The following is a 14,799-nucleotide window of genomic DNA, read 5'->3' on the forward strand; positions in this document are numbered from 1 at the left end:
AGGATCAGCCTGCCCCCCCCTCCACTACTGCCAGTCAGATTACCAAGGCTGTAGTCTCACACCCGCCGCCCCTCCTTCTCCCAANTCTGTAGAAGCAGCTGGTTGGAGGATCAGCCTGCCCCCCCCTCCACTACTGCCAGTCAGATTACCAAGGCTGTAGTCTCACACCCTGCCGCCCCTCCTTCTCCCAACCCTCTCCTTCCCTTCATGCCCCCCCACCCGCCCCACACACACACTCACTTGAAAATGTACAGTCTGTAAATCTGCACCCCATTGAGTCACACATCTGTTTAGTGAGAGCTGCTTTCCAAAACACCAGTCTTACTCACATTATCACGCATTACATAAAAAGCAAAACATGCAAATGTTTGCACATGAATAAACGTGGAGAAATTTAACAAACTGAGCACAAACACACAGACAGGTCAGCTTTCAAAAATGTGTCATTTATTAAAAGATTTTTTTTTCCTGTTCATCATTATTGAAAAAGTAGCCAGAAGAGTAATATCATGTAAAGATGGGGGGTTGAGAGAAAGACGGGAGTTTAGTTTAGAAAGAAAAGATACTAACGGGATTGAGGGAGATGAAGGAGAGAGGGCAAGGGCAGACGAATGCAGCAGAGTGGGGGAGGGGAGGGGAGGGGAGGAGGGGAACTACAGTCAGCTTTTACAGTTTAAGAAAAAAATAAAGTAAAGGCAGCTAAAATAAACAAGACATATTATTTCTGACCAATCAGCAGTGGTCGCTGCAGTAGAAAACACACATGAAAAAAAAAACAGGACATAAACAATGAAAAATAAGTGCAATTGGTTTCTCTGTCACACCACAGCTGTGTAAAAACAGCAGTGGGGTGGAGGATACCCCCAGCCTCTGGTCCAGAGTCAGCCTGTGGTACGTGATGGGGTAAAACGGTCTGACTCTGGGTCTGTGACTGAGGGTCTGTACGCTCCTTCCTCCGCAAACACAGTTAAACGGAGGCTGCCAGTGGCTCTGTGTTCACACGTGGTGCTTTTTTCAAAGGAGTCTGGTACTCGGAGATCCCTCCTCTTCTATTTATGTAAATAGTGTATGAACCACTCATAGCAATTTAAAAAATATTTTTTTTAGTTTAAATATTTACAATACTTTTGCAATATAGGTAAACCCAATCACATCGCTGAAACCCTTCCGACATTGAGAAGAATATTGTGAGCAGATTTCCAGATTTCTCCTATCAAACTGGAATCAGGATAACAATAGCAGCAGTAGAGGGTGGTGCAAATAAAAAAAAATCCTCCCTTACATTTATATTTTCTGTTTCGTTTTTTCAAGTTTTCAAAAGCACCAGCTACAAGTGCAGCTCAGTCTGTTCCTCTGTTGATCAGAACCGAAAGAAAAGCTCTAAAGGAAGGCTACACCTTTATACTACATGACAAACAGTAGCCACTGCTGTTGGTGTGTGTGAAAGTTGGACATGTAAGCAGGTTATTGTAGATGTCTGAATACTAGAGCTGGACGCAGTTTTTTGAGCAGTAGATAGACATAGAGATATATACATAGATGGCGCATCGGCTGTGCCAGCTCGTTGCAGCGTTAAGTCAACATTGCCGCCATATTGGAGAGGGCAAAACTTGCCTGTAAACAAATACAAGTAATTAGGGAGCACCATTTTTTCCAACATTTAAACCTCTCAGCCGATTACAGTGAGTCATTTTAGTATTCATGGGTTAATGATCTACATGTGCTAAAAAGGAAAAAAAGGTTTGTCTCTTGTTAATCTGAATCTCAATATTTTGGCTAACATTGCTGCTGGACACTCAGAAGAGGGGTGTGTTAGGCATACATATGATGAATTCCTAACGTTAGCATAACGTGGTTAAAAATAATTGATCAACGTATGTTTGTCAAGCGTGGATTTGTTTTATTTTCCTTGGTTAATACTTAAAAACTTATTATAATTTAATGTGGAAGTAGACAATCTTTAAAATAGCACTAGCTAGCTATCAAACGTACGATGGATTATAAATGTTCGTTTTTGGCTTCCCAGAATAGCTAACGTAGCTAGCGTGCTAATGTTAGCGAGCCTTTACTTTCCCAGGATCATGCCTGCGTGCAGATATGGCCCCGGGGAAGTGTGCTGGGTTTTGAAGTCAATTTTTGTAGTGGCCAAACAGTGGAATTACAACTTCCAGGCCTGCCAGGCTTTTTCCTATAGACCTACATTGTGAAAAAGATGTCTTCTTGAGTGTCACAACCCCCGCAAACTGTGTTCACTACCAGGATATGATATGATGCTTTTGCTTGCATGAAATTTAGAAAGTCTAGAAGAGACGCAAGATTAAATCATTTTATCTGCATTCAAGTTAGCAGAGCGCTAAAGCAGAAGTAGCCAGCTTGCCCTCTGGGTAATTTTATACACTGCAGTTGAATGTTTTCGGCTTCATGCACCACTGAGCAACTTTAAGCGCTGTATCCGAACTCAATCTACATGAACATTATGTAGCATAAACAAAGAACTAATTTTCTTGCTGTGGTCTTTCTAAGATAAGCAGCGGTTACAGTCACTTCTTGTTTTATGGTAAAGGAGTTGATAAGCAGACACTGCTAGCTAGCTAGAGCGCTAGCTACTGGAAAAGTTGCCTACTTCCACATTAAGTCAAATTATAGCTATAGGGAGGTCTCCACATGTATTAACAAAAGAAAATAAGCCAAATCCATGCCTGACAGACTTGAGTTTTTACAATTCCATATAAAGATGAATTACTTTTCACCATGTAATTCAGTTCATGATAGCCCAACACACATGCTATTGAGCGTCCAGACGCAATTATACGCTAACTATTAACTGACTATTCTACTTAAATGGAGACAAAGCTTTTTTTCCTACCACTCATAGATCATAAACCCTTGAATATAAAAAGGACTTGTTGATATTGGTTAAGAACTGTAAAGCGATAATGCTTTTTATCCAGAAAAAACTCTATTTACTTGCATTTGTTTACAGGCAAGTCCTGCTCTCTCCAATATGGCAGTGACATTGACGTACGATCCAGTGGCCAATGAGGCATCTATTTTCCTATATCTACTACAGATAGACAGTCAATGATACTGTTGATTTGGAAGCTGTGTGTTACTTTAGAAGCCAGATGGAAACGACTACATGTCGGCTTTTCCATGATTGAATGTGTACTGGTTTTGTGAAATTCAAGCAAACAATCAAAACGCAGTATGAATGCACTGAAAGCACCAAACGCTTTTCCTAACACATCCGATTTGGTAAAAAGGCACAGTAGTCCAATAGTCCAATCATAACGTTTCACTTCCTTCGTTTTTGTTTTCTTGTTTTTTTCCTCGTGATAGCAATAAAAACCACAAACAGTCACCAGCATCTTCCCAAACGCCTCAAAAACAATTGTAGGCCAGACTGTGCGAGTGCACAGCAGGCGATATTCAGCTGCCCAATAAATAAATACAAACAATAAATAAACGCAGTGTCCGATCAACACATGAATAAATTAACTGTGGGACTCGAGAGTCAAATGTCTTTGAGTGGTCCTTGTTTATTTTTTTTCCCGCCTGCTGGTCTTTTAAAAGTCTTTCTTGGGATTTTCACTGATTGGCGGTCAGTTTGCAGTCGAGGACCAGGCGGAAATCCACAGCCTGATGAGAAAAGTTGACCTGTGATCTGTCGCTGTGATGACACGCCTCTCGATGCCAAGTGCCCAAACAGTTCTTGGATTACATTCGTGAGTTGATGGCATCATTTTTTCCACAGTCTCCGATGACTCCGACACACCACACGTACAGTATAATGCTGCGTTCTGTACACTGTAATTCTCACATCTCTAGCTACAAGATTTTCAATGTTTCCTCTTCAAGCCAGATGCCTCGATTCTATCTACAAGTGAATGTAACTGCCATAAGACTGGTGTCACACTCAGCTCACCCTGTGTTACTCACTCTCAATTGAAGTTACCTCATCACAATAAATGCTGGAAGCTTCAAATATTGACATCAGCTTTTCTAATTTCAGGACATGTGTGTCCCTCAAGTCAAATGTCTGTTGAAACAGTCATCTCTGAATGTAGTGATTGCTTTCATGCTGAAGAGAACTCATTATTTACTCCTCCAAATGTTCCAAAATCTCTCCTATTGATCGTTACTCAATAAGCTGTACATAGCTTTAGGTGTTCTTTCCTATCCCCCTCGACCACAACTGCTTTTGTGCACGTTTTGATTATTATGTAATTATGATTATGAACTGGAGTAGATTTTATTAAACGCATAATGTCCTGTTTTTTGAAATATTGGTTGCAGTTGTGGTTTTGATGAGGGGTTATGTATGATCCATCATTTATCACCTACAATTCTTTCCTCCCCTTCCTCCCTTTAATGCATGTATAATCACAGGCCTTCAGCCTCTTCCCTTCTTCCTCACTCAGCAGCTTTTAGCCCGGTGATGTAACGAGGCGAGGCTGCCGACTCTTTGCTGGTTCAGGTCTCCAAAGGGGTGGGGCACCCCCCGGGCAAAGGCGTGAGCATGACTTGAGGAGACTGACTTCGATCCTGACATGTCTCGGCGGTCTCGCTCTGTTGTCCAGCAGTAGGCTGGCTTTGGCACCGGGTTGGCTTCTTCAGATTTTTGGGGTGCTTGTAGGGTGTGGTGGAGGAGATGGAGCTGTCTTGTGTGGCTGGACTGCCCCTCCTGGTGGGTGGGAGGATAGCAGCGACGGGTTGGTTTTCATTGTTGCCCACCACGGATGGAGGGCAGGCCTTCCGCGGGGACAGGATGGGGGCAATGTGAACCCACGTAAGGCTCGGCTCAGAGCTGTGACTGGCTTTGTATTTTGATTGCCTGCCTAGTTCCTCGCTGTCACTGTCCGTTCCCTTTGTGTCCTCTTTTAGCTGGCTGTTGTGGGCCACATCTGGTGAGTTTTGGTTTGCATCAGTTGCCAGTGATGGAGGAGGAGGGCCGTCCCTTTCATCATGATCTTGCTTCACCCTCTTGTCTTCCACACTGATACGAGGGCACTTGAGAAGCACAGGAGAGGGCGTGGGGGAGTCTGTACCTGTCCAACTGAGCCTGCGCTTCTGCAAAATGAGCAGGAAAGTAGTTTGCATGTGAATATAGAATTTGTGGTGGTGTTGTTTTGAGGGAGAAGGGGTGTATTTGTGTGTGCACAAGGAGACTCTTTCACACACAGGAATGTGTGTGTTCTCACCTTGACGGGAATGTGCAACTGATCCCTGTGCTTGTGCGGCGGGGTAGAGTTGGAAGTGTCCTGGAGGGAGCGAGCGGGCGACACAGCGACGCTGGAGGCAGCAGAGACAGGCTGGGTGGAGATCTGAGGAAACCAAAGCTTCAGCATTATCTCCACCTGGAGCAGAGTGTTCAGGTACTTCTCCCTACAAAAAAATTACGACAAGTTAAAAAAAAAAAAAGGCAACATAAATTCAAAGTGAGAAACAGATGGCGATGCTATAATGTTACAGCCTAGGAAAACATCTGGACATTTATGGTCCTGCTTATAGATATAGATACATTTTCTTTAGGAGTTTGTTGTTTCTCTGCACTGCCAGTGAAGGCTGTAACTCTACCTACCCCGAGGACTGTTCAATAAAACATGGAACAGGAGAAGAGGCTTGAAATGGAAGACTGCCTCACTGGTCCTTTCTTGTTTTAACTAATTATTTACACGGTAAAATCCAACTTAAGGCCCAGACACACCAAACAGACATCAAAGAACTGGTGGCCACAAAGGCCAACTGTTGCGTCGCTTCACGTGGCCTGTGCCTCAGTTAAAAGGTTGCACTTGAACACACCACAACCAACAGCCTGCATGGGAGGAAAAAACTCTCCATACCAGCAGGCGGCGGCAGTCTGTATTTTTCATTGACAGGACGGATTCAAGAAGCTGGTTAGCCAGTTAGCACATTAACAAAACGTGATGTTTAAAGAACAAAAGATATTTACTGTGCATGCAAACACGTTTGTTTCGATCTCATGCCCTCTTGACTTCAGGTATTTGTTGCTTCTCTTACTTCCGTTTCTCTTTTCGGTCCCTGAGCTGAACTGCCAGTCAAAATGTTTTCATTCACTGACGGGCTCCACCGGCTCTGACGCTGATTCAACTATCTGAATCAGCCAAAAAAAACCCCACAAGGGTCGCGAGGTGCCAACGGTGCAGGACACAGTGCAAAAACTAGGCAGACAGACACTTACAGACGCCCTGATATTGACCAACGGCTGATTGTTGGTTTGGTGTGTCAGGGCCCTGAGATGCTGTGTCTATGAGTAACAGATAGTTAGAAACACTGAGGGTGGATGGTGGCACAGTGTGGGCGATATCTTACCCGCTGTTGGGTCTCTGCAAAACCCCCACGATCCTCTGGATTCTATCCATGGCGACGCTCTGCTGGAAACTACTCAAACCTGTCAATCAAAAACATAATCCCCCCAGTCAGCATTTGCACTGTAAGACCCCATAGTCACGAAATTGCATGCACATGTAGACAGTGTCTGACACACACACACACACACACAGACACACACACACACACACACACACACACACACACACACACAGACACACACACACACACCACTTTCACTTGTGATATCAGTAAAACTCTCGTAAGCTGATGAGTCAGCCACAAGACTGTCGCTTCACACACTCTGCACTTTGCACTACATCAATAAGCTGCGTCAATACACACTGCTGCACAGAGGAACACTCTCTACTGAAATGGACTGAGGCCACTCAGATCATATAAACCTGCGTTCAGCATCTACAACTTTGGCTGCCAGTCGGCGCACATGCTCGACTGAAAGCAGTGATGTAAGGATGCTTACCTCGATCGAATCGGCCCCTCTTCAGTCCATTCAGCAGCTCCAGCAGGGGCCGGACAAAACCCTGTAGCTCAGCACACTGGCAGAGAGGAAGAGGAAGATAGATTACTACTGAGTTTGGGTTAGGCCCCGCTGTCTGAATCAGTCTACTGAGGCTTTCCTCTGCACACACTGCTCTGTCATGCCTCCTCTCATCAGTCCCTTACCTTTTGAGCAAAGAGCAGGTCTCCCTGTGATTTTGGGATCTGGCGTCCTGGATCAGTCTCGATGTGAGCTGCCTTGCCGGCGCTCTCCGACCTGTACGACTCCTCCTCTTCCTCTTTATCTGTGAAGCCGTCGCACGTCCACTGGGACCCGGGGCTCTCTGACCCTCTGTCTCCACTGGCTGTAGCCCCGCCCACGCCGCCGATGATGACAGAGGAAGAGCTGTCTGTCAGGAAGACGTCTGTGTCGTCTTCCGCCTGCTCCGAGTCGCTGAACAAGAGACTGTCGCTGGAGCTCAGGGAATCGAAGGAGGGCTGAGAGGAAGTGCTGCCCTGGGACTGCATTGCTGTTGGGGCAGAAGCACAGGGTTATTGTATCGGTCGATTCAGCTCAGACAGAAAAAAAACAGGCTGAATGCTCAAAACCAAGTTGTTACTAAAGTGAGAGGCAGGCAGACAAGAAGTGAAAAGCAGGGAAACAAAATCACAGCAAGGAACGGCTTTCTGTTTGGCAACACTCCATATTTTCCCCCCTATCACACTCCCAAAAATAATAACCCCAATTACTCAAAATGGTGGGTATACCAGTGCCCTAGTTTAACATGGTGCAGAGTGGGACTGGGGGTAGGCAGTAGGCACACAATGGTAGTGCATGTCTGGCTTCCATTGAGGAGATTGAAGACTGGAGAGGAGAGTAAAATGTGAGGGGGATGGGAGCTTGTAGAGTAGTGAAATCAGAATAGGCCGTCTCTCTCTCGCTCTCTCTCTCTCCCACTGCCTCTGGTGCTCTCTCTAGCCCCTCCTCTCCGTCTCTCCTCTCTGTCTCGGGCTTGCTCTCCATCCCCCCTTGGATTCACACACACACACACAAACCTCTTCCTCTACGGCTGTATTTCTGTATGCCTCTCATCTCTCCCTGCTCTGCCTTCAGCTCATCCTGTTCGTTATGCACACAAGCCTGGTGCTCCTCTTCCTTTCCTCTTCCACAGACCAGCCCTCCTCCTCCTCCTCCTCCTCCTCCTCCTCCTCTTCTTCTTCCTCTCTTACTCACATTTTACATTCTGTATCTCTGGCCATGTGCCTCTCTTCCTCTCTCTCTCTCTCTCTCGTCTGTCTTTTTCCTTTCCTTTTGCTCTCCGTAATCTCTGAGTGCCTGCTGGTCTCTGATCCCACCAACACAGAGGGGGAAATTGGAGGGGTCACAGGCAAACACTACAAGTACACACGCAGCTTTTATCGATACGGGAGATAAAGTCGAAACTCGCTCTCAGACAAAGGAGACTGACAGATTTTTTTTGCAGCGTGGCGTTGAGTTCAGGAATATTTTCAACAAGCCATTCACATTTAATTCCCCCCTGATGGTTGGCTTCCCTTCAGGCATGCTGTTTCCTCTTAAAAACACAAATGTCACATTGTTTACATGCATCTGCACAATCAAAGTGATACCAATATGAGAAATAGTCCTTTGATTCAACATGGACTGTATTATTAATTCCCCCACGCCCACTCTGATTTAATTCATAGCCTGTAATGGATGGGATGGGGATGCAGGAGGTGGAGTGGGTGGGATGGGGTAGAGGTGGAGGTGATGGTGCAGTCTGCACAGGTAGGCATGGACCATGAGGCTGCGTCTCAGGTGTTGGCTGCCTGTGTCTGTGTCTGCGCACCACGATGCCCACCACAGGAACTTTCAGTGTCATACATAATGTTCCGGACGTTTCTAACAAAGCTAAATCATTTAAAATACATGTAATAATGGCATGGATGGCAAGACAGTGAGGTAAATATTAAATATAAGGGGAAATATGTTTTATTAATGTAATGATCTGCCAGTATAAAAGCCTTATAGTGATATAGTAGCGATCTAGATGAATAGATGGAACAAAGCCACGTGAGAATGGCTATATTTTGGCAGGATTAACAGATATTACCGGACGCACACACAGGATACAGCGGGACAGGAAATTCCTTTAGGCTAGCTCGCCAACTTCGGGAATCAAACAGCCATGAAACAACAAAAAAACGTCGCTACTCACCTTCAGTAATGTCAGATAAAACCAGCAGCTGCCACAAACAGTCGTTAACGGCTCAATCTCCCACTTTGATGAAACAGATCCGTCAGTGCGCACTCCGGAGCTGGAGCAGCATCGGGGCGTCCAGCCTCAGCGCTCTCTCTCTCTCTCTCTGTCACACACACACACGCTCACACACACCACCCGGCACGGCCGCTCATCGGTTTGTGTCTTTGCTGTCTCTTTCTCTCGGCAGTTTACGAGCGTCAACATGTGCGCGGATCCACGTGCCCACGTTTTGCGCGCATTCCATTGGCTGCCGGCCCGGCGGTGTCGCGCGCCATTGGCCGCCACTTTCAGCCAGTGATTGCTTTACGAGTCGCTGATTGGACGGCGACGCGGGCACTCACGGTCCTGCCCACTCGTGTCGCCCGTGTGCGTGGTGCTGGGGCTGGGCTGCTCTACTACAGCGAGCGGGTGTAAACACACGCACGCGCTACGGCGTCGGCCCGAGAGATGCACAATATGTTCTATGCATCTGATGTGAGCTGGATTTATGGCCCCGCCCCCTCACACTCACTACCAAAACATAAAAGCACTCGCGCACTAAAACCTTATGCAACCCAGCAACTACTGATGGGGTGCAATCAAAGAAATGCATGCAGAGCTAATGAACACCAGCTAGACTGAGATGACTTCTCGTGACTGAGGAGGACTACAGACCTCTAACCAGAGAAGAAGCAGCCCATAAATCAAAGGATGGGGGACACAGGGGACACGCACCCCTCAATATTTAGAGCACATGCATTTGTAGTCCCTCAGTAAAAACATGAAAGCAGCAAAAGTACAGACTTTACACCATAAACTGGTGCAGAAAAGGCACCTGAATGCAGCACATTAAGCGTCTGATGCTGAACATTTCCTGAGGATGGATGCCCAAATCCCCCATTTCAGACAGTGTATACCCCCCCCCTCCAAAGATGTTATGAAACCTGCACCCGTGCCTGCACAAATGTCTCTTGGTACAAGCTTGGTACAATTTACACTTTTCCTCCTCTACTCCGTAACAAAGGACAGACAGATTTCTTTGGATGCAGGCCGCTCTTTGGATTTTCAACATTGTATATTTTGATTCAAAGCTTTCTACAATAGTTATTTTCATGTGGAGGACCATCACCAGAGTCAGTCTCCAGGCAACATCTGTATCCATGGGCAGATTATGAGACAGTGAACTCCTGGGTGCAGATATGCAAAAGCCCCCACCACCTCTCATATACATAGGGGCAAGACACACAGACTTAAACCCTGTTTATACAGAGATTGAGCTTTAGGGTTGCTGAGAAGTTCCTTCTCTACCCCATCTTTGCATTTTTAAACAGCACCAAATCACTGTGTGATTTTCGACAGCATGCCGGCATCCTGGAAGCAAAAGAGGCGTGACATGTAACACAATAGCCTCAGCCTCTGGAGTGACATATAACATACGCACCAGCAGCGCTCTCTAAACATTAACAATGGCATAACATGGTAATAACAATCATTTATGGTCTCTGGTTTATGGCGGCTGACTTTGCCCTCTGCTTGGAGGGTAAGGAGCACCCAGACCTCATTGTTTCCCCAGTTTGAGGCCATTATCTGCTGCTGTACTTCTTCTTTGAGTTAGCTGCTAACTGCTTCTAGCTGCATTTTAAATCTACCTGCGGTGAGTCGCATGCACAACACTCATTTTGCCCTTTGTCTCATCCTGCCAGCTGTCCCTTTTATACACACACTGTTTCAGCGTTGTTACGACCTCCACTGCTGGCTTAAAGGAGAGACAACTCTTTCCCCCCATTCTGTGATCATACCTTTTACACAGAACTGTGAGGCGGCATAACAGCACAATATTCCCACCTTGAACAGTAGTGTAAACAGGCAGTGTAAACAGGGCTACCATTTACTTTGTGGTGGTGTTACCTGCTATTGGTTTCGTGTCTCTTTGTCATTGTTTTGTATATTTGTGGTTTTGTGTTTCTCTGTGGTTGTTTTGTCCCTTTTTTGTAGTTATTTTGTGTATCTTTGCAGTTCCTTTGCATGTCTCTGTGGTCTTTTTGTGTTCTTAAGTGCTATATCGTAGGCAGCTGGACTTCCTTGAGTTTCACGAACAAGTCCAGCTGCCTACGATATAGCACTTAAGATTAACATGACCTGGATGACAGAGAATCTTCACCAACAGGTCCTTTTGTGTCTCTTTGAGGTCATTTTGTGTCTCTTCCTGATCAGTATGTGGTAATTTGAGCAGCATTTTAGCAGGTGAAGGGCAGGTGGGCCTCTGACACTTTTGACCTCTTGGCCTGTGCCCGATAGGCACGTTCAGTAATCCATCCATGTCTCAATCCCCCTGTTTGATTCAATGACATCATTCAACTTTTTTAACCAGTTATACTAATACACACCTCAATGCATGGCCGTAGATTTTTTTGGCGAGTAGGGTGGGATGGATTTCTCTCCCCCCATACAAACACAGTAGCAGAAGACTTTCATTTTGACAAAATTAAGACATTTCCACCGTAAATTGGTGCATACAATTTCACCAGAATGCAGACAATGAAGTCTATTGATGAGTGTTGAAATCAAGCTTACGCCCTTGCTGTCATGGCTTCATCCTACTTTCCTCAAGCTCTCCAAAGGGTTTAGCTAATCATCAATAAGCCCATTCCTTACTTGAAGATCCTATTGGAGAAGACACCTATAAAATGTGACATTTACAGGAACAGGCCAGGAATATTATATTTATTGGCTCGGGTTATGCAGCGTTGCCGGGAACAGGTCGAGCTATTATTCCATAATTCCTTAACCCTTTCTGACACAGCTTGGCTCACACAATGGTCATGGTTGCATTTCCTTCACTTGTCCTGTAAGTTAAGCTGACAAACAGGCTCTGTGACTCAAATATGAAGTGTAAACATCCCTAAACCTGTCTGAAAAAATAATGTCAGTGTCGAATAATTGGAAAATGTGGCTAAAGACAGGAATTAAAAGATGAATGAAACAATCAAATTTCATTTTGTTTAATTACCAATGTCATATTTTATCCTGTGTTGTGTCATTGTGGCTCTGCTGTTAAACTGTAATGCATCAAAATGTAAGTGACAGGGATTTGACCAGAATGCAGCAACTCAGTTTCTAGGTCCGTGATTTATGGCTCTGTCACAGCCTCCCCCTCACTTAAGGTTACTACACAGTGAACCCAGTGACCTCCAACGTGCAGTGCAGTATATGTATAGACCACACACACAAACACACATTTTCCTGTCCCATACTCATCATGTGTATTGGTATGTCCTCTCCTCGTAAGACCTTATTGAAGGTCAGTTATTATGCTGGCTTTACTGGTATTTTTAGATGTAGAAATGTCAGGTTAATGCATGAGGAGTGGTGGATGCCTCTAAGCGCCTTGCATGACAGAGTCAGGGATGAAGGGGCTGCCCTTCCCCCTCTATACATACAACATACACATGAACCCACTGAACCCACTCCTCAACACATACACAACAAGCAGTGTCCTTGCCTGATTGACAATACCTGTCTTTGAGCTTGTAGCATTGCACCACCACTTAGTCACCTCATCACCTGGTGAGCATCCGGGCCTCTTATTGTCAAAACACAACAATGGTTAACCTGAGGTAATAGTAAACCAAGGGACAGGTTTCTGTTTGTGTATATGTTACAAGGACCAGGGTCAATAGAGAAAGCCCTCCATCCCCCACAGCATTCCTCTGCGGCACATGAACCCAGTGAACCTGCTTTGAGTTCATGGAGTTTGAAGACCACCCCCATCATTTCCATCTCCCACTCGTCCCATCCCCCACCTGGTTTTCGTCTCACCATCCTCCTCTCATTATCGTCCCCTTGTATTGACATGCTTGAGAATTCAATAGGAGTGAACAGCCTAAGCCTATGGGTGGTGCTTTTGTCGATGAAGTGGGTCAGAGTGCAAAGCGTCAAACTGGTCCCTGGTATGGAAAATACAGCTTTCCTCTGTTGGGTTACTCAAGGTGACAGATCTGGATTAAAACCAGATATGTTGCCTCTGAAGTTACAATACGGTGTGAATGATTTGTAGATTCGCAGCTGAGGCATGTGTCCTCAGGTGACATGCAGGCCGGCACGGTAAACGATCCTATAGTTCATGTCAGGACAAAGCTGACAAGCTTGGTGAAATTCAGCCGTATTGAATGTCATATTTATTTAATGTTTCGAAATTGACTTTACCCAGGAGAGGTTTGTCTGGAAACTCATCGTGAAAGTATGTGAACGCTCAGGGAGTGAGAGAGTTCCTCTGAGGCCAAACGCATGAGCAGGTGTGGCCAGAGCGAGGCACCACAACAGAAATCTGATCCGCTTGAGGGAAGACAGAGGCCTAAAGAGAGACTAAACTGTAAACTGTCTCTCCCCACTCTTGTTGCAGAGGCCCAGCGGCGGATCAAGTTTCACCTGAAAACCAGGACAGCTGGGAAACAGTTGCATACTGCTGCTGTGTTCAGCCTTTCTTCTTCTACACCCTAAATTAAGCTATTACTGACATACTATAGTAAAACAACTTCGACAAAGGAGCAAAATGAAAGATAAATTCTCTTTCTAATGTTCAAGTGTATAGCTGCATATGTCTAATGCCTGAAAAGTAGGCTGCAGTTCATATTTCATGGGAAGCAGGAGCAGTAGGGCACTATTAAATGATTGCTTTTTAAATTCAAAGGATTAATTATGCTGTATATAAACACATATTTTGACCATTAATCACTACAAACAGCGACGTCTATTGAAAAGCAGTCACACCCCATCTCCTGCCGACGCTGCAGCGTTTTCCGCTAGCTCACATTTTCGGAGCCGGGACATGTGTTCATCAGTATAAACAGAGGGATCTTCACATGTCGGAGAGATGCTCTGCTGCTAGATTTGTGAATGAAATCAGACGACACGCCCCCTGTACAGAATCAACCAATAGCGTGCCAGAATGCCTTCTAACCACGCCTCCAGATGGACCGCCGAGCAGCCAATGGGAGGCCGGCGAGGGTTACTGCTGTTGCATAATTTGGCTGAAGTGCTTCACGTTTGAGCGGGTCGGTACACAGTGTGAATAGATGGAGCAGGGAGGCAGACAGAGGAGGAGGAGAACAAATAAAAGTGTGGCTTTATAGTGCCAGAGATCTGAGCTCATGTGACGGATATTAGTCACCACTGAGGCAAATGACTGTGCAGACACAGACCTGTCCTGGTAGAAGTTTGGAGACAATAACACAATCTGTTGAAGTTGCCTCGTGAGGTGCGAAAATTTGTCCAGATAAGAAAACAAGTTAAATAGGTTTCTTATAATGTTTAGAGGAAATGACACTAGGCATTTTATACTTGAATAAAACAACAACTTCTTTAAAGTAATCATGGAGTTTAAGGGAAAAACTACAAACAAGATTATCTATCTATCTATCTATCTATCTATCTATCTATATGGCTCTTCTACAGTCGCCATACACAGTGCAGTAAGTGATGTAACCTTTTGCAGTTTTATTTTAATGTTTTAAGTTTATTCTTGACTCCTGAGTGTGATGTAATCTAGATCAGAAGACTCGGGCTGGAGAGTTAAAGGGGGAAATCCACCCTAAAATCACAATTTGAATCAGAATCAGTCTTAATTGCCAGTTTTAACACTGCCTTAGCATTTAGGTGAACAACAATAAACATAGTAAGAGAAAATAATAATTAAAAAAAGTTCTTT

At 45.1% G+C, this 14,799-nt stretch overlaps 1 protein-coding gene across 1 annotated transcript; it reads right to left on the bottom strand.

Annotated features, from left to right (window-relative positions):
- Nucleotides 1–432: 432 nt before the first annotated feature.
- On the bottom strand, nucleotides 433–9,281 carry LOC126392051 (uncharacterized). Its single transcript, XM_050047165.1, has 6 exons — nucleotides 9,069–9,281; nucleotides 7,036–7,379; nucleotides 6,833–6,908; nucleotides 6,334–6,412; nucleotides 5,202–5,385; nucleotides 433–5,070 (listed from the first exon to the last, which is right to left on the bottom strand). Exons 2-6 carry the CDS (start codon nucleotides 7,375–7,377, stop codon nucleotides 4,474–4,476), a joined length of 1,278 nt encoding a protein of 425 aa, XP_049903122.1. The 5' UTR covers nucleotides 7,378–7,379; nucleotides 9,069–9,281; the 3' UTR covers nucleotides 433–4,473.
- Between the last annotated feature and the right edge of the window lie 5,518 nt (nucleotides 9,282–14,799).

The sequence above is a fragment of the Epinephelus moara genome, chromosome 6, assembly GCF_006386435.1.
Source record: "Epinephelus moara isolate mb chromosome 6, YSFRI_EMoa_1.0, whole genome shotgun sequence".
NCBI lineage: Eukaryota > Metazoa > Chordata > Actinopteri > Perciformes > Serranidae > Epinephelus > Epinephelus moara.